At 40.3% G+C, this 27,019-nt stretch overlaps 1 protein-coding gene across 2 annotated transcripts in view; it reads left to right on the top strand.

The window, feature by feature from the left end:
• Window positions 1-27,019, top strand: part of oplah (5-oxoprolinase, ATP-hydrolysing) — a 39,585-nt gene that overhangs the window by 1,567 nt on the left and 10,999 nt on the right. Inside the window, exons 2-21 of one of the 2 annotated variants that reach the window (XM_036572125.1) lie at window positions 27-198; window positions 2,270-2,461; window positions 3,374-3,488; window positions 6,555-6,686; window positions 7,806-8,002; window positions 9,054-9,219; window positions 10,478-10,616; window positions 14,178-14,245; window positions 14,544-14,860; window positions 16,084-16,196; window positions 18,185-18,355; window positions 18,627-18,764; window positions 19,368-19,506; window positions 19,997-20,109; window positions 20,966-21,117; window positions 21,518-21,678; window positions 22,272-22,373; window positions 22,856-23,030; window positions 25,128-25,312; window positions 26,466-26,612. In XM_036572125.1, coding sequence (XP_036428018.1) covers window positions 28-198; window positions 2,270-2,461; window positions 3,374-3,488; window positions 6,555-6,686; window positions 7,806-8,002; window positions 9,054-9,219; window positions 10,478-10,616; window positions 14,178-14,245; window positions 14,544-14,860; window positions 16,084-16,196; window positions 18,185-18,355; window positions 18,627-18,764; window positions 19,368-19,506; window positions 19,997-20,109; window positions 20,966-21,117; window positions 21,518-21,678; window positions 22,272-22,373; window positions 22,856-23,030; window positions 25,128-25,312; window positions 26,466-26,612 — 3,093 coding nt within the window. In that variant the 5' untranslated portion in view covers window position 27. Of the gene's footprint in view, window positions 1-26; window positions 199-2,269; window positions 2,462-3,373; window positions 3,489-6,554; window positions 6,687-7,805; window positions 8,003-9,053; window positions 9,220-10,477; window positions 10,617-14,177; window positions 14,246-14,543; window positions 14,861-16,083; window positions 16,197-18,184; window positions 18,356-18,626; window positions 18,765-19,367; window positions 19,507-19,996; window positions 20,110-20,965; window positions 21,118-21,517; window positions 21,679-22,271; window positions 22,374-22,855; window positions 23,031-25,127; window positions 25,313-26,465; window positions 26,613-27,019 lie in introns of those variants that run through there. The other variant, XM_036572124.1, reaches the window with a different exon arrangement.

Genomic DNA, 27,019 nt, shown 5'->3' with positions numbered 1-27,019 from the left:
TCTTTTCTCTCCGTTCTGTTCAGCAGTATGGCGGAGACCAGAGGGAAGTTTGATTTTGCCATTGACCGTGGAGGAACTTTCACTGATGTTTTTGCTCGTCTGCCGGACGGTAGAGAGCGGGTCCTCAAACTGCTCTCCCATGACCCCCAGAACTACAAAGACGCCCCCACTGAGGGCATCCGCCGCATACTGGAACAGGTGAGAGAGACACAGGCGTAAAAACACAAATGGCAGTGGTGCTTCTAGACTGTTTCAGCTGGGAAAGGGCAGGAATTCTGGGGCTGCATGGGAGCATGCAAAAGAAAAAATAATTTTCTGTTGATGGAGACTTTTTTTTCAGCTAGCTGACATTGTTATTAATGTTATTTACCCAGCTAGCTGCAGTTACAACAAACAGTAGAACATCTGACAACATGTTAATGTGTCAGTTTCATCAATTCCAAAGATTTACCAAAGAAGCAGTGAACAGTGTTTATGTCCAGAAAACAAAATGCTGTGTAGAAAAGTGATTTGTCATTGTCTTTCAGTTTGTTTCATAACATAAAATCATCTGAGATAGATACTTTATTCGACATGACCAGACCAAAAAGTTACTTTTTATTTGTAAAATAATTTTAAAATAAAGTAAATATAAAGCATAACAGTATGTTGGTGCTAGCATACACACTAATAGCTTTCCCGGTAAATGCAAAGTCAGTGGGCCTCAATATCTACCTAAGTTTTTTCTTAAATTTGTTCTTGAGAAAGGTCCAAAGAAAAAGTCTGTGTCAGATTCATGACATGTTCTTAAACTGCAGAATTGCTCTCACCTTTGTGCTCCTGAGTAGATTCCGTTTTTGCCTAAGAACAAATCCCATGTAAGAAAACGTTGGTGAATGTCAGAATCGTCATAAAACCACATAAGTGGGTTTTGAAAAGAAATTTGTTCTTAAGAACAGTTGGAGAATGAGGCCCAATGCGTTGATCAATCTAAAAATAGAAATCGTCCATGCGATTCTTAGTTTCCATCCTTCAATACTCATTATTGATCTAATAGCACGTGGACCCCATCAGGAAGAGTAAATAATTTGCTAAGCAGCTTTGCTGTCAGTCTGGCTCTTTCTCTGTATCATCAACTTCAACTGCAAGTGAAAGCAAAGATAGAAAATGATTTACATATGAATTCAACATTCACATACCAGTTTGGTAGCTGGTCTTTTTACTTGGACAGATAACTGTAACTGTCTAAACTGGTTATAACAACAACCATGTCAGTTATTGACTACACAGAATCGAAAAACAAACATTGTTTATAGTTAGCAGTAGCAATATATCAATACCACTTTTTCCCTTCTGATACCAATACCTGATTGTTAAGTATCGGCCGATACCATGTACCAATACCATTTAACCAAACTAACTTATAAGTCCACTTTGTAAATATTTTATTTAGGTATAAATGTGTTGTGTGTCACCAATAAAACATTCGCAGCTTGATTGAATGCTACTTATTTGTTGAATTTTATGTACATATCTTGATTAGTCTGCACCCACTTTCAAGGGGCTCATGCTCATTGCTGGTGTAAGCCATACCCGCTATGTTATAAAATAGAAGGAAGTAAAAATGGTATAATTCAGACATTGTTATTAAAGTCTAGGTACCAGTACTGGCATCAATATTGAAATATTTTAACAATATCCAACCCTATGTAAATATGCCAATTTCGAATTGTGGGCTGATGCGAGTATCAGATATTTTTTATGTATCTACTGATGCCAATCTGATATTCTTTGCTGTGAAGTTCCCTTAAAATGTGAATTTAAAAGGTGCTAAAAGGCAGTTGACTGCACAATGTGTCTGATTTTTGTTTTCCATGATGTTGATCCCTGTACACAGTTGTGAAAGTGATTAGGCCATTTCAGATTTCCTCATTTAGGGCAGCGACAGGGGAGTCTGGCCGTGTTGCCATAGAAATACTAAAATTCCCACAGTTTGCATCTACAGTGACAGTTCGAAAATAGAGAGAAAAAATAAGAGAGAAAAAATCATCTAGTGCTGATGAGTCTGACCAGTTCAGATGGCCACAAATGTGGAAAATAATTACTGAAGAAAGAAAAGGATGGAGAGGAGTGTAAGGATTGGTGTAAAAATACATAGGAAGATGATAACAGTCAGATGAGGAGTAATTGCTGTGAGAAGAGCAGGAAGGTCAGCCAAATCTGATAATCTATAATTGTGCATATAGAAAAGCTTGTCTTGTGCTTTTTTTTCTGATGACTTCACCAACAGGAAGCAGGGCGCAGTTTCCCGAGGGACCAGCCTCTAGACTCGTCTCTGATTGGCTGGATCAGAATGGGCACCACAGTGGCCACTAATGCGCTGCTGGAGCGTCAGGGTGAGCGGACGGCTCTGCTAGTGACTCGTGGGTTTAAAGACTTACTGCACATCGGCACTCAGGCCAGACCCAACCTGTTTGATCTGGTGAGTCAGCCCCTACATTAGTGCAATAAAACAAGTTGTATTGTGACAAAGTTTTCGTTGATAAGCTTGAAATATTAAACTTTAATGAACATTCGTCATTTTTGTCTAATTAAAAGCAGCGCTATGTAAGATTTTCTTATTAAAGTGGAAAGAAGTAGTATCACGGAGTTGGAAGAAAAAATAACAAACAATATGGTGTGCGGTATGGTGTTACACATTTCTGCCAGATAGGTCTCCAAATGACAAACAGCCCCAGGTCATTATCCCACCTCCACCAAACTTTACTTTTGGCACTATTCATACCAGTATGTAGTGTTCTTCTTGCAAAACCAAACTCAGATTTGTAAATCAGACTGCCAAATAGTAAAGTGTGATTCATCATTCCAGAAAACACATTTGCACCGCTTGGCCCAGTGGTGTCATGCTTTACACCACTCCTGCCGACGCTTGGCATTGCACATAGTGATCTTAGGCTTGTGTGCAGCTGCTCTGCCATGGAAACACATATTATAACGTGGTTCTTGTGCTGATGTTGCTTCCGAAGACAGTAGTAAAAAATTAGCTTCCATTCTCAGAAAACACATCCTTCGCCAAATTTTGACCTAGTTCTCTTTGAATACTTGAACGTTCATCTGCATGTTGCGTGCAATTACACATTTCTGCCAGAGAGGTCTCCAAATCATATAGAGTGTTGCTTTAAGAGACATTCTGTGATAAATGCTCTGCAATTAAGTTACTGTCTTAGAGATACAAGTTTTCCTAGTTTCTGTGCCTTTATTCATCTTTAAATGTTCAAACAGCGTAAAGGGCAGCTGCTGTGTTCAAACATAAAAAGCGGAAGTAATAGTATTATGAGTCGGTATGCCTGTTACAACAGCTGAGAGAGCAGTGCCTTTTGTATTTGCTTCACAGAAGGTACGTATGCCTGAGGTACTTTATGAAGAGGTTATTGAAGTGGATGAGAGAGTTGCCCTGAGACAAGATGGTTGCCAACTGCCCAGAAAGGAGCCCAAGCGTATAGTAACAGGTAAAGAACTACAATCATGTTATGCAGTAGAAACACTATAGACACTATAGGCCATAAGATGTATGGCCATTTTCAAGGGTCTCGAATTTGTCTCCAGTGACAACTTATGTTACAGCCACATTTATTACATCATTCTCTCACTGTGTTATTCTTTGTTCAGGCTTTTGGTTGCACGGACTGCTTATGTAACTCATTAACAATGAGATAGGAGGCAAAGAAAGAAGATACACAGCCGCTTTCATCTCTGCCATGATGACCCTGTTGATTAGGTGGTCTTTCGATGCTGTTGGGGATCGCTTTAGTGTTCACACTACAAATGTTCAACAACACTTCAAATATGTATCCCAGACCACTAGTGTTGTAGTTTGTATGCTGTAGCATTAACATTACCCTTGACTGGAACTAATGGACAGAACCCAAACCCTGAAAAGCATCCCCACTGTTGGCACCATACATTCTGGTAGGTAGCGTTCTCCTGCCATTCGGCAAACCCAGATTTATCCATCAGACTGGCAGACAGGGAAGCATGATTCATCGCTCCAGAGTCCATTGGTGGCATGCTTTAATGTAATTTAATGTAATTGATGTGTGCAGCGATATTTGTGTATTTTATCATGTTTTCAACATTCTGCTGCCTACGGTCTCTAACTTTGCATCTACAAGGTGGACCAACAACATAGGTGTGTCACAGTAATAGAGTGGACAGTAAGTGAATACAGTTTTTAAAATTGTGTGTGTGAGTAGGGGTTGTTGTCTTGGGTCCTGTGACAGTCCTCCAGGAACATAGATCTCTAAACTAGGGTTTGAAAGGCAACATCCTTGCTTGATGAAACTAACCGCACTAACAGAAACACTGCACGAGGGTTTGTTTTAATTGAACTAAACCTTCCAACTTCTTGTACTTCATGTACAGTGTAACTTGAGTGTACATTGGAAAATGTAAAGTAAGCTTTCACAGGTTAGTGATTTGCAGCTTCTATAGGTTACTGATGTTGAAGGTTAGCCTGCTTCAAAAACAGACCACTTACATTCACTGAGAAGCAGTGAAGCTGTTTAATGTGTGTGTATAAGTGCAATATGGCCTGATGTCAACAATCCACTCAGCAGTGTGAAGTCGTTGGAGTCCACTTGGCCAAATGGGTTTTTACAGCATACCACTTGACCCCGGCTGTTCAGTGGTTAACACGCCGTAGTTAAATATTTGCTTTACTTCTGCCAGAGATCTCCACAAGTCACTTTCTATCCGAGTCAGGTCTCCTTATGTCACACTCTTTGATAATAAACTTAGTTAAGTCTTATTGTTACTATCAATTGAGCTAAATCTGCTTTATTATTTACACAGAATGCACTTCAGTGCACACTGTTCGGGGTATTTCTTTGCATTATCGCCTCAGTTATAGTCTTTTGTCGGGATAGCGCTGGCTATATGTTTGAACACCTGAGAGGGACCAGAAAAGAGTCAGTCATGCTTTGTTCCTTTTACTTTCACTTTTTTATATTTAGTAAACCTTTACATGAATGACAAAGAAATTAACTTGCTTCAGTTTTACAGTTATCCTTAATCTATTACAAGCAAACCTATTATTTGCAAGATTAGACAGCATTCTATCCAAACTATAATCTAACCTAACAGTCTATCCTAACTATGAGATATTTTTATAGGGATCGTATAAAATTCATGTTTTACCATTTATGTTACACACAGCATTTACTTCATGTAGCATTTTTGTTTGGTTCATCAGATTGAAGGTTTTTCTAATCAAAGGTTAATATGCCTGATTGCAGTGTTGACAGGCAAAGGCACATCCAGGTCAGATGGAAAACCTTGCTTTACATGTTGAGTTACGAATCAATTAAGGGCTAGTCTGGGTCAAATTGCTAGTCTAACTCGAGTTATGAATCAAATGAGGGCTAGTCTGAGTCAAAATGCGAGACAGTTAAGGGCTAGTATGAGTTGAGTTGTGGGTCAATTAAGGGCTAGTCTGAGCCAAGTTGCGAGACAGTTAAGGGCTAGTCTGAGCCAAGTTGTGAGTCAGTAAACGGCTAGTCTGAGTGAAATTGCGAGTCAATTAAGGGCTAGTCGGAGTCGAGTTGCGAGTAGGTTAAGAACTAGTCGAATCGAGTTGTAAGTCAAAAAGGGACACATATGTAACTTGAGTCCTACGCCTGTGAGGCTACAGCTGGATATTACTCATATTTTATTTTAACCCATCCATATCCCTCAATCCCCACTTAAGTTGTGGCCAATACCCACTCACAAAGCGATGTTACCAAGCTAACAGAACACTTGGAGGAAAAAACTAACTGCCAAGTGTAAGAGAGAGCAAGGTCAGCTATGATCTCCTGAACTTGGATGGCTATATCATCGCCGAGCAAGATGTCACTCTTACTTTTGGCCATTATTCTGTCTTTTGGCCTTGTTGTCAGTCTGCAAACATGAAGAGAGAAACAGAGTGGGAGAAAGACAGTGAGACTTACTCTGTTCTGATACCAATCCTTTATATTTTTTTAAGCTTTAAAATTTTTAATTGAACCACTTCACCTAAGATGAGCATCTGAAAGTAGGCTGCCATGCACAAAGTACTCAAACATGCTGCTAGCCCACAAGACAAAATAACAACACATCATACGGTGTTTGCTCTAGGATTTTTTCAGCAGCGATGGCAGGCCGCTGCAAAATAAATATAGCGGAAACAGTCACACAGTGTGAGTCATCAGGCTAGATTTGATAAGATGGAAAAAGTGCACCTTTGAAAAAAATGGAAAGTGTGATGCTAAAGAGCTGCAAGACCAAGAGTTCTTGAACAAAAACAAACAGCGAGAGTGGTTGCTGCAGCAAGGAGCAGAAGTGTAGCACAGTAAAGGCTGTTGATTCTTGGTATTATCAAACGTGCTAATTTAGTCATCGTTGAACATTTAACTAGTGGGCTGGCTAGGAAAAAGCTGTTAGTTTAATTAGCTAGATGACATTAGCTAAGTAACTGTTTGTTAGTTAAACAGCTAAACTATCTGTAGCAGCTTGAATGTCTCTCTCTCTCTCTCTCTTTCTCTCTCTGTTTCACTCAGGCAGTACAGGGGACAGTTTGGAAGTTTGGCAGGAGCTGAATTTGCAGCATGTGGAGAGAGATTTGAAGGCAGTTTTGTCCAGAGGAATCACCAGCCTGGCCGTGCTGCTGCTGCACTCATACATGTTAGTACGTTCTGTCCAACAGCTAGCAAGCTAATTTCAGGATTTTAAAATAGTGGCCCACACTGTAGAGGCCAGTGGTTTTCTCGGTTTAACACACCTGCTTCAGCTCGTTACCCTCTTCATTCTAACGGTGGAGGCACGGAGGCAGGATGCAAGTGCGAATTGCATTTATTCAAATCTGATTTAACAGAGTCCAGAATCTGAGTAGCAGAGGGTGGTAGAACAGACGAGTCCATGATGACACAAAAACCCAAACAAGATCAACAAAAACAAGCTACAGTACAACCACAATGCAAGACAGACTGAACACACACACATGAGTATAAATACACTGAGGGGGGAAATGAGAAACACCTGGGACTAATGAGGGGCAGAGCAGACAGGTGGAGCAGATAACAAGGGGGCAGGACCAGGGAGGAGACAGAAAAAAAGCACATGGCACAAGAAAACAAAATGGCACATGGTTACCATAGAGGGGAAGAAACAAACACACTCAGAGGGTCAAAGGGGGAATCTGTGACATTCATGAGCTAATTATGGCTAAACTCTGCATTGATGCGGTCCTGTAAGACCTCACTTTAACCCCACTAGTGTTCACAGACCGTCAGAATTTCAAGGATTAGCTTTTTAAATTGTTTTCCATATTGCTTGCAAAACCCGTAAACACGGATTAGATTTATTTTGAGAAAAACAAAATTGCACCTGTAAATGTTTATGCGAATAATAGTGGCAGTGCTACTTTGGTAATAATGCCAAAAAGGCCATGCTTTTTATCCCCTTGATGTGGTGTCAGCACTTACAAACCTTTCAGGCCTATTTTTCTCTCTGTAATTTCTATTGTGAGTGAATGGCTAGACTTTTTCTCCCTTCTCGTCTAGAGAGTAAAAGGCAGACAGTGCTGTCTAGTGTTCTGAAGTAACAACTGTTTAAACAAAGTTTAAGCCATTGCTGCTGATAGTAGATTCAGGAATAATCATTTGATCAGAAATATCTCAAACATTAACAGTGTTGAAATACTTTGTTGATTTGGATAATTATTGCTGTTGTCATCAAAGCCTAGCTACAATCATGCGTTTCCGTAAAATTTCTTTCATTTATGTGTATGTGTGTTTCTTTGGTTTTTTCAGATGGCCCGGCCCATGAGAAAGCCGTGGGATCATTGGCACGGAAACTCGGATTCACCCAGGTGTCTCTGTCCAGTGAAGTGATGCCCATGATCAGGGCGGTGCCTCGTGGGTACACAGTGTGTGCAGATGCTTACCTCACACCCAAAATACACCAATACCTCAAAGGATTTACCACAGGCTTCAAGGGGGCGCTGAAAGTGAGTGCATCTTCAGTTCTGTGACTTGCAACAGTTTGATTTGATTGCAGATCTTTAGGAAACAATTCAGTTCTTTGCGCAGTCTGAAATATAACCGTGATTCAGTTCCATTCAGTTCTTTTGATAAGATTTAAATGTTTTTCAATTATTTTTATTAATTATTTTTAGTTTTAAGTTTTAAAAATGCACACACACACACTTTCTAAGCTGCTTATCCTTCTGGGTCGTGGATTAAAAATGCACTGAATGCACAAAGTCAGTTATATGCTGCATTTACCTTATGATGGTAGATGGATGACCACAAACTAAATGTACCATGCCTTTCAATGTACGGAAAATTCTTCCACTGATAATGTGCAGCAGTGGTCAACAGAACGTTCCACCAAGAGTGGCATGGCATACCCATTCATGTACAACAAAACATATATATAACAATTCAGTGCGTTAAGACACATTTACATTGAATGTAATCACCATCTGGCCTGTGAAACAGCTTCATGCAGCCCCTCACTGATTTACAATCTGGCCCACAGTTTCTTTCTTATTCTTAACAGTTAATAGGTTAATTTGCTTATTGTGACTGGTTCCTAGACATAAGCTATATAAAATCAGCTTAGGCTTTGCGTTGTTAAAAGCAGAAATAAAGCACAAAGAAAACCTGATGCAGCATGAACTGATTTAGCTATTATTGTCATAAAGACCAATAGTTAAATCTGCCTTTGTGGATTCATTCGTGACATAGTGGTAGATACAGCGATTCAGAATTAAATAATAAATAAAAGGAATTATTATCAAACGAATCCATTGACAATGCAGATTAACTGCCCATACATTTTTCAACACTTCACTCGGAGGAGCTGAGCTCACGTTCAGCAGAAACGCTATGCCTTCACAATGTATAGTGCCATACAATTCTACCATGTATGTATATCTGTATTATTATTACTGCTGCTACTACTAGTCTGGAGTTTAAGGGGTTAACAGTTTCTTATTTCTGTGTGTGTGTGTGTGTGTGTGTGTGTGTGTGTGTGTGTGTGTGTGTGTGTGTGAGGATGTGGATGTGTTGTTTATGCAGTCTGATGGGGGTCTGACCCCTATGGAGCAATTCAGTGGCTCACGGGCGATTCTGTCTGGTCCCGCTGGAGGAGTGGTGGGATACGCCGTCACTTCCTACAACTCCACTGAAAACAAGCCTGTTATTGGATTTGACATGGGAGGTGAGAGAGTTATCAGGGACCAGTTTCAAATGTGGAAAAAGTAATGGACGCTCCCTGCCCACTTAGAAACCCCTCCCTTTGGTTATGGGTTGAGGTTTCTCGCAGTGTTTGTTTTGTATGTTTGAATTTGCGGTGGGTCATGGGGCACAAGACAATGGGATGGAAGGAAATGGGTGTGAGGAATGGTGAGAAAGATGAAGAGATGGGAGCAGAATAAGACACAAGGGTGGGCTGAAATCCAGGTAAGGAAGTAGGACCAGGTGATACGTCGTCAATACCGGTACAAAAGCGTATAGGTCTCGGATATCATTTGCTGAATGCCTCAGATTGTTTTGAAAGAACAGTTCCAAATGAGTTAAAATGAGCCCTTATTTTCCACCAGTCCATACAGTCTGCTGCAGTTTTGACCTACTGTTCAATTTTTAGTCTATATGCTTTTTTGAACATTAACTATTTTAATGAAAATCAATTAATGAAACCACTAATGGCATATCATACTGAGTAACCCGATGTCTTTTGAAAACAACTTCACCTGTCATTATAAAAAAGCATTACTGCAAACACATGCATTCGTGACGACCTTCTTCTGGTGCTGATTTTATTTTGACTCCTTGCTGGATGAACTTCGGACTGCAACTGACTTCCAACACCATGTTCACCTGCTGTACATATTTAGAAAATGATATGTTTTCTGTCATTACAGCAGAAGAGGGAGTTATAATTATTGATAACCCCACCTCCACCCCTCCTGAAAATTACTCCTAGGCGTGCAAACCATAGCATAGAACTGAGTTTGCCATGGTCTGCCCACAGTTGTGTTATTTCTTAACTACTGCTGCAGAGTTGAACAGTCTTGTTAGTGCACAGCTCCGTTCCTGTCAAAATACCAAAATTTAGAGTGTTACTCATTTCAAATGGTGTTTTTGTATGTGTGTGTATGAAATGTATTTATTTTGTATGAAAGATTGCAAAGTTAGGATAGATTTTATGTTTTTTGTTTTGTAATTACATCTTCTGTTTGTCTGTCTCCATTGCTGTCACTGGATAGCCATTGTGCATAGCCATTGTGAGTTGAGTGTGCTAGAGTGTCTCATTACATTGAATGGGATTTTTACCAGTGTTCCGTAATGGTTGTCCACCTTTACAACAGTCGCTACAAAGGAACACATTTGTGGCCAGAGCTTGAACAGGTTTATTTGGATGAGCATAAGAGAAAAACAATAGAGTGAGCCGGATTTATCTGTTGTTTTGTGTGCAGGTACATCTACAGACGTTAGCCGCTATGCTGGTCAGTATGAACATGTATTTGAAGCTACTACAGCTGGAGTCACACTGCAGGCTCCTCAGCTGGATATCAACACCGTCGCAGCAGGAGGAGGCTCACGCCTGTTCTTCAGGTGCAACACACACACAAACAAATGAGGGCAACTGTTGAACATTCAATTTTTTTATTATTATCATTAGTAGTAGTAGTAGTAGAAAAAGTAGTAGTAGTAGTCATGATAGTATAACGACAACCAGGGCTGGGCAATATGGCAAACATGCCATCATGATAATGTTCGTGCTACACAGGGCATAGAACATTTGAAAACTGCCATCAAAATCTCTGGGCAAAATCATTTTAATTCAACATTTCATAAATCTACTTAAACAGGACTAATTATGCTCTTATTTTAATGACATATGGCATTGTTTAGTGTCTTATAAGGACTGATGATCTTTGCGATATACTCGTAAAAACAAATTGTTTATCGTGACAACAAAATTGATCATGATAACGATGAAATATCATATTGCTGCCTCTTAAAACAGCTATTTGGTATTTATTGATTTATTATTGTCATTACTTTTTATTATTCTTCATTTATTTTCATCTTCATTTTAATTTATCTAAATTGCAGAATTTCTGAACTGAAAATTTGAAATACGGTAATGTTTAACCGCTTAAAATGCCAGGCTTCAGGAGATCGCGAGTTCGATCCCTGATGGTGCTACAGCCATCCGTAGCCGGGAGTCCAAGAGAGCACAATTGGCCTCGCTCTCTCTGGGTGGGTACGATGGCCCCTCCTTCTCCCCCCATCACTCAGCGCGATGCTAGTCAGCGCGGGCGTCTGTTAGCTGACGTAACAGATCTGGCGGTTGGCGCTTTCCTCCGAGCGCGTTCGGCTGTCCAGTGACGTCGCGTGAGCGGCAGTTCGAAAAGAAGCGGTGGTTGGCTTCACAGGTCTCGGAGGAAGCCTGTGTTAGCCTTCGCCCACCTAGCGTTGATAGCATCGTGTGATTGGGGGAGTCCTAACCAGCGGGTGGAATTGGAGACGACTAAATTGGGGAGAAAAATCGGGTAAAAATTAAAAAAAAAAAAAAATGCCAGGCTTATTACATACAAAGCCTTATTATTCAGTGACTACAGGGATTTCAATGCAGACAGGTTGAGTTGTTCTTCAGTTGTATTGTAATAAAACTTTGGGCCTGCCGGTGGGACCTGGCCATTTAGACAATTATTTTCACAGAAAGCAGCAAAAAAATGCTAATCTGAGGAGTCCTGCTGGTGACTGGTGACCCTGAACCATCGTCCTAAAAAATTAAACAAAGTCTTTTTGTCAGTGTAGAGGAGTGACTATATTGTTGTGTGGGGCAGTGGCCACATTGAGCAAGAGTTAGCCAGTTAGTATGATCTCTATTATATCTATTATTGGGAATAAATGAAAGCATGCTTTGTAGTGACTCGTCTGAAGTTTAGCACACACTTTGGTATAAAGCAGTTTTGAGCGACCTTAAATCAAATACTTTGTATGGCCAAAAGAATGTGGACACCCCTCTGAGTGATTGATTAAGGTGTTCCAGCCACACCCATTAATAACAGGTGTATAAATCAAACATTGGCAGTAGAATGGGTCACCCTGAAGATCTCAGTCAATCTAAACATGGCAATCATAAATGTCTGTCCTGCTAGATCTGCCCCGGTGTTATTATTGTGAAATAAAAGCTTCTAGAAGCAACAGATTTTTTTTACATATCTGCTGTTTACGCTGTGTCACAGTTTAATGATAAACGATCCAACAGAAGTGTTCCAGAATGACTCAAAATTAAGAAGGTTTTTCGGTTCTCCTGTAATCTTAAGGAGGTTTTGGTCTGACAGCAACAATATGAAGTATATTTCATTATAGAGTAAATGATCACCTTAAGACTCAATTCGCAGCACTTCACCTAGGTACAGGTTAAATCTCAGTTATTCTTTTACAACATTGTTACGTTCAATTTGTCAAGTTCAGTTTTCAGCTCTCTGCAGACAAAAGCCAGCCATAAAAATTGCTAGTGGTTCACACAGTAACTGTTACAGATTAATGAACACACATCTTCCTTGCACACATTAACGTTATGCTCACAACTCCCTGTGGAGATTAGAGGCACGTACCATCAGGTATTCAGATGGTCATAAGTCATTCTGTCCTCTGAACTACGATTGTCTCCATTATAGAGATGTAAATTCATGTTTGAGAATAATGAAAATCTGTAACTAGATCAATACATGTACAGTTTCAAATGGAGAGGTATATTGCTGAGGAAATATTGCTCGTAATAATAATAAAAATAAAGCTAAAACAAAGAAAAAGAATTATAGAAGTGTTCACAGTGGTGGTGATGGGAACCAGACTTCTGAAGTTGTCTCTAAAAGCTACATCACAGAAATGTATTACATAAAATGGTTACAAATATGTTGCTTGATGCATGAGACATTGTCTCATGGCAGTTTTGAGGAAAACGTTTGGGCCCAAAATCATTGTTTGAATCCATTCATGGCGCAATATTAAATGCAGGGTGCTGGAAGGCAAAATATTCCCCAAAGAAAACTTTTCCAAATTTATCACTATTTTATAATCATCAACATAACATATAAAAACCCAGAAGACATGTGGAGGTTCACAGGTCATTTTGGATGAATGAATGTTTGTAGATATTGTATTGTATGATGTAGATATTACAGTCCTTGGTTCCTCTCACCACCACTGTAAAAAAAAGTTTCTCCACAATGCACCATTTTACATCAAACCACTCTGAATGACTTTGCTTACTTTTCAATCACCGAATTGTGCAGTAATTTTGAAAAATCTGTGAAATTCCTCTTAAATACTTAAGATGTAGCTTCGTTCCAAAGCCTAGGCAGCATTTCTCGACCGCTACGTCATAGCAGGCCATTCCAAAGTGAAAGATCCTTCGTATACAGCCTAGAAATGCAGCCTATGTTCAAAGTGATATCAGTCACGCATCAGGTGTATCCTTCCAGGCCTTCGGTTACCCACAGTTCCCTGCGCACAAACAACACAAAGTGGGAAAAAAAACAGTGCCAAAAAATAGCAGAAAACGAAGCCGTTGGAGCAGAGCTTGTTTGAAAATGTAAATTGTTCACGTACTTGAATCTGCCTTTACCTTATAAAGTGTAAAATCACTGATTAATTAAAGCATTTATTTAGGAAGCAAGTTTATTTAGGAGTATTTGTATGTATGTACTACATAAGAACATCTCCTTTATTTCTCTGAAAAAATGAAAAAGCAACAAACACAATGCAGCGGGCTCCATTTTCTCTCACCAGTTCCCTTACGAGTTTTCGCGGCACACTGGTGACATCAGCACGCAGCCTCGTTAGGACTGTTCCATTTGTGTGACCGATAGGCTACTTAGGAGGTGTCCTCATAGGACAGTCCTGCCGAGGACCTGCACCAGCCTAGGCTTTGGAATGCAGCATATATCTTCGTATTTAGTCTATGGCACTTCAGGTCCACCCATTTACGCTGAAGTCATAAGGAGTTCTTCAGCCCAAACTCTTCAGCTTTTTGAATGAGCTACAAATGGAAAAAATGAATTGCAACTGTTTTGCTTTATATTGATTTCTCTCTCTCTCTCTCACTCTCTCTCTCTCTCTCTCTCTCTCTCTCTCTCTCTCTCTCTCTCTCTGTAGGTCAGGGATGTTTGTTGTTGGTCCCGACTCAGCTGGTGCTCACCCAGGTCCTGCCTGCTATAGAAAAGGTGAAAACTTCATTCTGCTGCAACAAATAATGGGGGTCTCTATAGTCTAATTCACATTTCTATAGTTTTAGTCTTGTAGTCTTTTTATAACTGAACCCCACAGGTTCTTTCAAAATTAATTCACTTTCTTTAAATACATTTAGCCCCTTAGGGTCCTTATACACGTCCACACTTCACTTTTGTTAGTACAGAACTTACACCTTGGTTTCATGGTAGATACTGAATAACCTGAATTGTTAAACAAAGCGCTGGGGAAAACCATTTTTCACTACTTAAGGATCACCTTTGTTGCTTATAGGGGGCCCTCTCACGGTCACTGACGCTAACCTGGCCCTCGGACGTCTGCTGCCAGACTTCTTCCCTCACATCTTTGGCCCTGGAGAGAACGAGCCGCTCTCCATGGAGGAAACGATAAGGCAGTTTCAGCAGCTCACCCATGACATCAACCACTTCCTCTCCACCAACCAGTCACAGCACAGTGCCAACGGAGCCGGCCAGTCAAACAGCGATGGGCCAAAAGGTTGCAAATCAGAAATGAGCGTGGAGGAGGTAGCGATGGGATTCATCAGAGTTGCAAATGAGGCCATGTGTCGACCAATCAGAGCACTTACACAGGTAATACTTTTAGCCTGCAAATGAGTCATGCTGTCACTTTTACACTTAGGTCGATAAATGTTTGGAAATTGACAAAGTTATTGTAATTTTAACTGTCTACCACAGCATACTGGAGCTGAAATGAAATAATGAATATGAGCTCAAAGTGCTGGTGATGCTCTTTTGACACAGGTGCACCTGCCTCGTTCTGGCCAAGTGATGTGAAGAGGTGTTTTTTCATGAAGGAAAGCCTTTTGGTGTTTCTAAGCTCACCAGTGCATTGATTTGGCCACACTTAATGGTATTGCTATGTCTGTGGTGGTCACTGGCAGTGACAGCTCTTGGACTTCATATTGATCAGCATTAACAACAACAGATTCCAAATGCAAATGGCACACTTCAGATAAACTATAGATGTTTTATTTGTTTACTTGTCAGTGAAATAATTATGGAGTCTCACACACACCTGACCACGCAACAGCTGAGCAGCCGACTGACCAGTTACTTTTGAGCCCCTAAAAAAAGGGGTGCTGTGTATAAAAATGGTTGTAATTCCTGCACTGTTCAGCTGACTTGGGTGTAAATACCCTCACATTAATGCTGAAAGGCTGCATTTTAGGTTCATAGTCAGTACTTAACTCCAACATGCAGTGGAAGACTAACATAACGAAAACTTTGTTATTATCTTAATGGACCTGAGTGTACATGATATATAAGTAAACACGGTGTTTATGATTCTGTAGGAAATAGTTCAGTGCATTGTGAAAATGTCACCATGAGTCAGTTATTTTGATAAAATTCTCAATTACTTGTTTATATACACCAAATATACAAGTGTGTCTGGAGGAACTACTCGATTTTTGTGTTTGAATTTTACAGACAAAAAGCATACTTATTGAGTATCATCATTAGGGATGGGATGCACATTATATCAATATTGGCAGATAATTGCTTTAAAAGAGATTTTGATCTGATATTTGATGATGCAGTTATTGTACGTACAGAACTGTTAGGTGCTGGGCCACTGTGCTAAAATATCTGTGTTTTTACATTTTTTATTTCTACATTTTATAAATGTTTATGTATCACTATCAGGTGTACATGACAAATATTGGCCCACAGTTCTTTCGTGCATCCTAATTATTCTAATCAGTTATTATCAACTCAAAATTGAGTCATCACCTTCAGATGATTTTTGCATCCCTAGCCAGTTACTTCTGTAAAGTTGTGTTTTCTCATGTCAGGCAAAAGGTCATGATACATCTCAGCATGTGCTGGCTTGTTTCGGGGGAGCCGGAGGTCAGCATGCCTGCGCCATCGCACGAGCTTTAGGCATGAAAACCGTCTTCATACACAAGTACGTCCTGCACGGCAGCGTCTGTGCTTTGTTGTACCTGTTTGTATCTAATACCTATTGGTTATCTACACTTTATGGCCAAAAGTATATACACATCTGACAATCACACCTATATATGTATGTATTTTCCAAAACCATGGGTATTAATATGAAGTTGCTGCCCTTTTGCAGCTACAACAGTCTCCACTCATGTGGGAAGGCTTTCCACAAGATTTTGGAGTGTGTCTGTGGGAATTTGTGCCCTTTCAGTCAGAAGAGAATTTGTGAGGTCAGGCACTGATGTTGGATGAGAAGGTGTTCAGTGGGATTAAGGTCAGGGCTTTGTGCAGGCCTCTGAAATTCCTCCATACCAAATCTGTCAAAACTATGACTTTATGAACCTCACTTTGCGCACAGGGGCTCAGTCATGCTGGAACAGGACTTTACCAAACTGTTGCCACAAAGTTGGAAGCATATAATTATCTAAAATGTATTTGTGTGCTGTGGCATTAACTTAGGGGCTCAAACCCTGAAAAACAGTCCTAGAATATTATCCCTCCTCCACCAAACTTTACTGTTGGCACTATGTATGTATGTACGTATGTATGTATGTATTGTAGGTAGTGTTCATCTGGCATCCGCCAAACCCACTCTTTTGCACTAGGCACTTAAGCACACGGCAACCTTGCTCTGTGAGTCTGCGTTGCTAAACTGTAGTTGCTTATAGGCAAAGAATTTCACAATAATAGCACTTACAGTTGACCGTGGCAGATCTGGCAAGACAGGAATTGCTCTTCAGTGCAACCCATTATGTTGCCAATGTTTATGGAGATTGCATGGCTTTGTGCTTGATTTTATACATCTGTTAGCAGTGGGGGTAGCTGAAACACTTGAACTTAAAAGTTAGGCAGGGTGTCCACATACTTTTGGCCATATAGTGTATTTGCATACAGTGCCATAGGTGACACGCTGCACCACCAAGTCTTTGATGCTTATTCCTACAGGGCAGTTGTGTGTTTTTGTTTTTGCCTCATCGGTTCATGCTAGTTAGATAGTTAGCTAGTTAGAAGACATAGTTTCAATGTCTTTTATTTGAAAATTAAATACATTATTTTTATTGCTCTTGTATTTAATTCATTTACGTTACATAAGCTGTTAACGTTAATATTTAACTTTTAAATGTGTTTGATTTAGGTAGGCTGCAGGTGGTTAGCCCCAAGCGTGCAGTCCCCAAGCATACACCCTTGTTCAAATTACATGTTTTGTTGATTTTCTAAGTGAAAAAAATGAACACATCTTCTACAGAGAGGGCACACTCAAATTTTAGTGCACAATTTTTATTTATTCGCTGAGACATAAATGTGGCCTATCTTTTGCACAGGCCTCATTTTATGTTTTATTTTTATTCCCAATATGTTAAATTCAACAGAACTGTGTGCTCTGTAGAGGATGTGTTAACATGTTTTCACAGAGAAAATCAACAAAACATATCATTTCACCATGGGTGCCTAAGCTTTTACATTTAACTGCTCTGTGGCTAACTTGCAATTAAATGTAGATAGACAAAGGTTTGGATGTCTGTGCTGTTAAATACTTGAGTGTGTCCACGTCCACTCTCCATGCTGACAACAAACTATGGAAACTGAAAGCGTTCAAAGGAAAGGCACTATAGGAAATGTAGTGTGTTGTGTAGTTTAGCCCAGCAATCAATGTTAAAATAAGAATCTTCACAGCTTAAGAACTGACTTTTTATCTGTGATTATTGTGGGACAAACACATGATCCAGTAAAATGGGACTAGTATCGCCTCTGCCCAGCTCTGTACTGAAGAGGTTGCTAATTGGCTGATGAGTTAAATCAGGTGTTAAATTAGGGAAAACGCTGACATCCATAGTGTGACAGCCCTGGTTTAAACCCATCATTGTTTCATCATTTCTCATCACTTATTTTCATCTTTTTGCCCCTTTTTTCTCCCCAGTTTACTCATGTTCAGTCTCTCTGTGTATGTAGATACAGTGGAATTCTCTCAGCATATGGTTTAGCTCTGGCTGATGTAGTAGAGGAGGTTCAGGAGCCGTGCTCTCTGCAGTATAATGAGGATTCCTACTCTGAGTTGGACCACAGGATTCAGGAGCTTACCCAGCGCTGCCACAGCACGCTGCATCAGCGCGGCTTCAGCAGGTATACACACAATAAATCAAGGTAGTATAAACGCTTCCTGTCCACTTCATCAGAAAACCCTTTCTACCTTGCTGGTGTACAGTTAGAGACTGAGTTTCTGACCACGGAGCCACTTTGTAATTGTACACCTTAATTGTACTTCTAGCTTATAGGCCTACACCTATAAGGTAGACGTTTCTGAAAAGTGGATGGTCAATATTTAATAATGTATAATTAATTAAATAAATCAATGTGACATCTGAAAATGTGTTAACTGTGCTTTGTCATACAGTTCTCAGATCAGTACAGCAGTGTTCCTGCATATGCGATATGAGGGAACAGACTGTGCTTTAATGGTCAATGCTAGCGGCTACCCTGCTCATGCCCAATCCTGTCAATCTGGAGACTTTCGCACCGCCTTTACTAAACGGTAACACTGTTTCTGTGTGTTTGATAAGCCCTTAAGACATCTGTTAATGTTTAGCCCCTTAAACTCTTGATTCATTTTTCAGTAACTGTTATAAATTACTCAGTAACTACTGTTAAGTCCTATAAATGATGTAGCAACTACTATAAATTATGTCATATATATATATACAGATTTGTTTTGTAGGTCTGTGTAAAAGCTGTTCAGGGAGTGCTGACTATTTTTCTAACAGCCTTACAGAGCATAAACATCAGTTGTGATGTAAGCAGCTATTTAATTATTGTTTATTTTGCACTTTGCACTAAAGTTAATGATGTTTTTGTAAATTTGTATTTTAGGTATGTTTTTTAAAGAAGAATTCAGATTTATTTTTAATTACACAACAAAAAAATTGCTGCCCATCCAGAACCATTATTTAATAATGGTTTATTGCTTTTCATACTTATCTAACAACTTTTTTGAACTTCGCGTTTTATATCCGTACCTTGCAGTCTTACTCTTTACAAGGGTTATAATTAGAATATCTCCATGTAAACGGGATCATTCATTTAATAACCCCTGCTCTTGTTCTTTTTTAACTGAATTCTTTTTGTTTCCTGTTAACAGCTACATGAAGGAATTTGGCTTTACCATTGCAGACCGGCCTATAATGGTAGATGATATTCGTGTGCGAGGGTCAGGAAAATCTGGCATTAAGTCTGTGACCATGGCCAAAGAAGGACACGGATCCCCAGCACCAACCAAAGTACTACAGACCAAGCTTAATTTTGTATTAAAGGCTCTAACATTATCACACTCCCGTGAAAATAAGTTAGCACATCCTATACAGTGAACAAACCTAGGTATGGCATTTTCTGGCAAATTTTAGTGCACACTGTGAGATTGTTTGCTGAGTTTAACATATTGGAAAAAATAAAGCATAAAATGTTCCATAACTTTCGCACAGGCCACAATTAAAGTTTTATTTTTATTTTTCTCAATATATTAAATTAACTGTGGCTTAGTGTGTAGAAGCCTGTTCTCTGTAAATGATGTGTTAACTTATTTTAACTTAGAAATTCAACACTGTGGGCATGATCATGGTGAACTTTCCTCATTTCTGAAACCAAAACTATATTTTATTATGCTGTTCACAAGGAATATCTGAGAAACAGAAAAGGTGTGATTCTACATGTCTTTGCAGTTTGCCCTGGAGCTTTCTTGTGATTTTGTTTTGTGATGGTTTTCTGACCCAGATGACCAAGTGTTACTTTGAGGAGGGCTATCTGGACACCAGTGTGTACATGTGGGAGGATTTGTCTTGTGGCTACAGCATTGAGGGTCCAGCTATCATCATCGATAAAAACAGGTGCGTATAACAGCGTATATGTTGAAATGTACATGTGTCAGTAAACATCCATGAGAGCATACAACAAATGCCCACATTATGAGCTCCACATACCCTGTACAGTTGTATGCAAATGTTTGGGCTTCCTTAGTCAAATTATTTTAGGAGTAGCTTCAAACAAAATCAATAGCTCAGGGCTCGGGTACCATCCTTGTGCGACTCTCGTCAGTACACACTGCCCTCTTGTGGCTCTCATCAGTGCATGGGGCTCAGGGGCCGTCCTCATACAGCCTGTCATGGCTCTCGTCATTGCTTCCAGTGTTTCCTGTAGTGGCTATGCTTTAAATTCAACAAAATATGTAATTTGCGTATTCAACCATTTGCATACGACTGGAGGTCCACTGTGTAGGTGTACAGTTACAGACTGTAACCATCTTTTGCTGTACAACTCATCAGCTCCCTTCTTCCCTATTCATCTGTGGTCAGTTTCTGACCACTGGATGGTACCCGATCCCCATGCACTATCAAGATCTGTGCACCATCATTCTCAGCACAGCAGTGACACCGACATGATAATGAGTGTGTGACGCTGGTACAGGTGTATAGGCCACACCATCAGTGTCACTGCTAGGCTAAGAGTGTACCAGCACCCAAAAATATCCAGTTAATATGTGACATTCTCTGTGGTCAGAAGTTTGGTCAGAAACTGTGGTCACACTATTGGTGAAGTGCTAGAGGATGGATAACATAAGTGCTGCAACAGCAATCTAATTGTACACCAGCAGGGTGGAGCTACAAAAGAGTGCTTTCTAATAAAGTGGACAGAGAGCATATCATCACAAAATTCTTTTGCAATTGTGCTTCTGCAATTGTCCAGCACCATTTTGGTGGAACCAGGCTGTTCAGCCCAGCTGACCACAAGTGGGGATGTGTGTATCGCCGTGGGAACAGACACCCAGTGTGTGTTAGGGACGGACCTGAACACAGTGCAACTGTCCATCTTCTCTCATCGCTTTATGAGTATAGCAGGTGAGAGAAGAATGGATAGAGAGGGGAGCAGACATCATCGGAAATTATTAAAAAAAAGAGAAAACGTGATAAAAATACACTTCAGTTCTAATGTTCTCTATTGCCATAAACATAATTTTTTATTTGTATAGAAACACAAACAATGCAATATAATACAATTTAAATTTAAACATCACCAATATAATACATTGTCATGTTCAGTATTACAACCAGATACAAACATTGTTTATATTTGAAGTTCATAATAATTTCTACAAACCACATTGCGGAGTTTCTTTTTAATATAATATTATAAAAAATAATATTAGTTATTATTTGGATCATTCTCCTTAACTAGTTCAAAGTCAGAGCTTAAAACCTTCTCTCTCTCTGTTTCTCTCTCCCCCACCCCCCAACACAGAGCAGATGGGTCGTGTGTTACAGAGGACGTCCATCTCCACTAACATTAAAGAGCGTTTGGATTTCTCCTGTGCCGTGTTCGGGCCTGATGGCGGTTTAGTGTCTAACGCGCCGCACATACCTGTACATCTAGGAGCCATGCAGGAAACCGTACAGTATCAGGTGTGGATAATGCTCCATTCCACATATGGAAATTAAGCTGCAAAACATTTGCTTATAGTCTCTACTCCTTTGGGAAAGCTTTACACTAGATGTTGGAATACATAAGCATTGGTGAGGTCAGGTACTGATGTTGGATGATCAGTTCCATCCCAGAGGTATTGGATGGAGCTCCAACACTCCAAAAAAGCTTTATACCTCTCAAGTCGTTGCTGGCTTTGGGCATGGAGACCTTAGCCTCATGTGTGGCTGCTCCAAAGCATTTTATACTGTTGGTAATGCTTTTCTACTGAGATTATACAAACTGTGTGTGTGCAATTGAACACCTGTGTCAGCATGGTATTCACCTTAAAGTAGCTGAATTCATGTGTCCAGCAAGGGGTATCGGGATACATTTGGTCATATAGTGTACATCTACCTTTTTTTTTACAGTTTAGCTCCGCTCATTAATGCTGAAGTTACAAGGAGTGTTTGAGCCCAGACTTTGGAGCTTTTTGAATGAGGCCCAAAAATGACATATAACTGTTTTTGCTTTCTTTCTCTCTCTCTCGCTCTCTCTCTCTCTCTCTTTCTCTCTCTCTCTGTCTCTCTCTCAGTTAAAGGCCGTAGGCAGCAGTCTGAAAGAGGGAGATGTGATTTTGAGCAATCACCCGTGTGCTGGAGGCAGTCATCTGCCTGACCTCACCGTCATCACTCCAGTAAAATCACTGACTCATTTCTGTTTTGATGGATTCAACTCTGTTTCATGTCACATTTTTGAGGCTTAGCTCTGAAGTAAACAATGTGGATATGAGTAAAAATTGTAAAGCATCAAATGTGAGCCAGAAAGTGACTATTGACTATTAAGTTAGGTAGATTCCATCAAGCACCACCTCAGCCTGATTTAGCAGGCTTTTTATTGTTAACTGATATAGTCTTTAATAGCTTGTAACATATTTATATTATCTAACGTCTTGTACTGAATTTTTGTAGTGGTGTGACACAAGTATTTTCCAACAGTTTTCAGACATCATTATTGAGCATATCATTTTTATGACCCTGCTGTTGCTTTTACGCCTACATCATTGATGGTTTTACCTGATAAATTTTTTTGGGGGGCTAAAATTATTCCCAGCCAGTTGTTTTTTCATGTCCATTTTCTCTCTCTCTCTTTCTCCCTCTCTCTCTGTGTGATCTGAAGGTATTTCGGCATGGTGTGAGTGGCCCGGTGTTCTTTGTTGCCAGTAGGGGGCACCATGCTGATATAGGGGGCATCACCCCGGGCTCTATGCCCCCCCACTCCACCTCTCTACAGCAGGAAGGTGCCGTCTTCACTACCTTTAAACTTGTCACCGAAGGAGTCTTCCAAGAGAAGGGTGAGAGATTGTCCTTAACTGAATATAGACGGGTACAATCATAAGTCCCTGTCGTCTTCATTTCTTTTCAGTTTTTACTTTTGTCCTCCACATTGCCTAATCACTTTGTACTAGGGGGTTGGCAGGATAAAGCCCGGGGGAATGTCCGGTACAACTGATTTGGACATTTGCGTTCACACATACAGCTCCTTCGGGTAATGTCTGGAAAAGTTCTGGGTTACTGTGCATCTCTTAAAGCGACATAAGTGACAGTGCTAGATGATCATAGCAGTAGGTTTAACTTGAATCAACTCTTAGTGTTCCTGTGTTACGAAGAACTATATGCAAGACTGATTTTCAAAGTAATCATAGCTAATTTGATTGTGTGAAAAATAAAAGGCACAAGCATTTTTGCTTTCTTGGTCTTCTGTATCTACCTATGTTATTTAGAATGGAAGGTTTTTTACAAACTATATAGGAGCTCAGAAAGATCCAAGTGAGGAAAGCTGCGCGTCCGGATGGCATCAGCGCCAGGCTCCTTAAGTCCTGTGCAGATCAGATGTGTAGAATAGTTGAACACATGTTCAACATGAGCCTGAAGCTCGAGAGGGTATCACAACTGTGGAAAACATTTTGTGTGGTACCAGTGCTAAAGACATAGCAACCGGAGGACCTCAGCAGCTACAGGCCGGTGGCACTGACACCGCAACTGATGAAGACGCTAGAGAGGCTCGTCCTTGTGCATCTCCGCCCTCTGGGGAGCTCATCTATGGACCCACTTCAGTTTGCCTATCAACCTGGCATGGGAATGGATGACGTGGTCACCTAACCTCCTACACAGAGCTCTTTCTCACCTGGAGAAGCCTGGGAGCACTGTGAGAATCATGTTCTTTGATTTCTCCAGTGCTTTTAACACCATACAGCCTAGGCTCCTGAGGAACAAGCTGGAGAATACATGGGTGGATCAGCACCTATCAAATTGGATTCTGGACTATCTCACAAACCGACCACAGTATGTGAGGTCACGGGGTCTGTGTGTGGTCAGCAGCTCAAGGGCCCGGCAGGGAACAGTCCAGGCACCGTTGCTTTTCACCCTGTACACTGCAGACTTCATGTACAGCTCACCAAACTGGCATTTACAGAAGTTCTCTGATGACTCAGCAATCATCGGACTCATTACAGATGAGGACAACAGAGTGTACAGAGAACTGACCCAGGACTTTGTGGACTGGTGTCTGAGGAACCACCTCCTGATCAATGCAGGGAAGACCAAAGAGATGGTGGTGGATTGTCGCAGATACACTCACCTCCCTCCACCAGTGAACATCCAGGAAATGGACATTGAGAGAGTGGACTCCTATAAGTACCTGGGTTTTCACCTTAACAATATACTGGACTGGTCAGAAAACACTAGTGCACTTTAAAGAAAGGCCAAAGCAAACTCTACCTGCTCAGGAGACTGAGGTCGTTTGGAGTGCAGGGGTGCTCCTGAGGACCTTCTTCGACACCGTTGTGGCATCAACCATCTTTAATGGAGTGGTAGCAGCATCTCAACTGCGATAGGAAGAGACTTGACAGACTCATTAAGAAGGCCAGCTCTGTCCTGGGAAGCCCCCTAGACCCAGTGCAGGCAGTGGGAGACAGGAGAATGTTAGCCAGACTAGCATCCATGATGGAGAACAGCTCCCACCCCATGCATGAGACTCTGGCAGCACTGGGCAGCTCCTTTAGTGACAGGCTGCTTCACCCCAAGTGTGTGCAGGAGCGCTATCGCAGGTCCTTCCTTCCTGCTGCTGTTAGACTTTACAACCAGCACTGCTCCCAGTAGAACCTCCTCCACCCCCCATTAGACCTCACACACCTACAGCACATAAACTGTGAAATTCATTACCATTTCCTGTGTGCAATATAATCAATACTCCATGTGCAGTATTTATAAAAAATCTCTGGAGTGTAAAAACTTTTTGCTTTTCCAATATTATTAAGGATTATCTTATAATTTTTGTCTAGAATTTAATATTAAGTTTAGTGCACCATGATCTCTGTGCTATCTCATAAAGTGCGCATCATCATCATGTTCGACAGCTTTCTTTGTTCTGTCTGTCTTTTCTTCCTCAGCTGTCACCGAAGCCCTGCTGGCTCCAGCTCAGTACCCAGGATGCTCAGGGACACGTAATCTCCATGACAACCTGTCAGACCTGCGAGCTCAGGTGGCTGCCAATCAGAGAGGAAGCCAGCTGGTGGGGGAGTTGATTGATTGTTATGGGCTGGCTGTGGTCCAGGCATATATGGGGTACATTCAGGTAACTGCTTTCCTTCCATAAACTGCTTTTCCGTAAAGCTGCTTTTAGACAACACTAGTTGTAAAAAGTGCTGTACAAATAAATGTTGTTGTTGTTGTTGTTGTTGTATGTGTGCAAAAGAGACTATCCTTCATTTTCTTGAGACTTGCTTTCAGTTTCTCAAAGAAATCTGCAGGAATATTTTTCCACGTTTCCAAAGTTCAAAGTTGGTGCATTTTCTGCTTCTCACGATTCAAGTAATCCTGAGCACAGTGATGTTGAGGTCTGAACTCTGGGGTGGGCAGTCCATTATTCTGAGTTCACCAGCAGCTCCTTTGATATCTTCTATTTAGTCTTTTTCTGTTTTTCAGTAACGGCTTTTTCACACATACACATCCTTTCAGATCCATCGCATTGAGTTGTATTCTCACCATGGAAATTAAAATTTAAAAAGAAAAGGAGGGGTGAAGCAGCCTTTTGTTTTTTATGCATCAAAAAAAGGAACAATTTACCAAAAGAGATTAGACAGACAACATCAGTACTTAATTCAAGAAGCAGCAACTTTCATGATTCCGTAGTTTTTACTTACTTTTAATCCGAATATTGCTGCATTTATTTTAAGTGATTATTTTTTATTACTATTTTATTATTTGATTTTTTTTATTGAAAATGTATTGTTATTGATGTTGTTTATATTATTACTATATCTGCTTTTTTTAAAGTTTCTTGTTTAATTATTATTATTAATAATCCTCTGTGAAGCATTTTGAGCTGCTTTTATGCAGGAGAGATACTATACAAATAAGGCTTATTATTATTAGTAGTAGTATGGAAGGATGGACAGAAACACCAGTGGATTTTTTTCAGATCTGAAGCAAGAGTGGAGCTTGATTTTGTACTATGTCTTTAAGTACTGTTTACCTGATGGGACAGTTTTGGTGGCCTAACAGTTCTTGCAGGTGGTTGTTAGGAGTCCTATATTCTCTGTGTCTTTTGGTAATTTTTGAACACTCCTGTTTTTTCACTATCTTCTGAAAAATGAATAACTTGTTCTGAATGGCTGTATGACTGGAACTTAAATGAAGGGTGGACTCTGATTTTTGCCCAGTACTTTTTGTGGAAAAAGTAGAGTCTGCAGTATTAACATCATAAATGTGTATGTGTGTGTTTGTAGAGTAATGCGGAGCTAGCTGTCAGGGACATGCTGAAAGAGTTTGCCCGTCGTCGACAGCAACAGACTGGCTCCCTAGAAGTGGAGGCAGAAGATCAAATGGATGATGGAACACCAATCAGATTAAAAGTGCAGATAAATGAAGAGGAGGTAAGAGATACGGAGTATACTTTGTGCTTGTATTCAATTTGTTTCAGCTTTACTTGTCATTATACTAGAGCTTCAACTAATAAATATTTCCAGAATTGATTAATCAGTCCATTGTGTCTTTGATTAATGGATTAATCAGGGAAAATGATTAGTTATCAGTTTGTGTGAAAGGTGCTAAAACGATAAAAGGGCACATTATTTTCCCTCAGGTGAAACAAAGCTAAATTAATTCGGACTGTATGAAGCTGAACATTGTCGACCACGTCCATAAAGCAGGCTCTTTCAAAAAGATAACAAAAGCAGTAAGCCACAGGAGGTTGTGTGGTACTGTGATTTTATCACGGGTAAGTGGAGTTCTTAGGCACAACGTGAAGCAGACTAAGTCCCTCTTAAGCGTGATAAAATCA

Source organism: Colossoma macropomum, unplaced genomic scaffold, assembly GCF_904425465.1.
Source record: "Colossoma macropomum unplaced genomic scaffold, Colossoma_macropomum, whole genome shotgun sequence".
In the NCBI taxonomy this organism is placed as follows: Eukaryota; Metazoa; Chordata; class Actinopteri; order Characiformes; family Serrasalmidae; genus Colossoma; species Colossoma macropomum.
The sequence above is the reverse complement of the archived record's forward strand: the minus strand, read 5'-3'. Positions and strand labels throughout refer to the sequence as shown.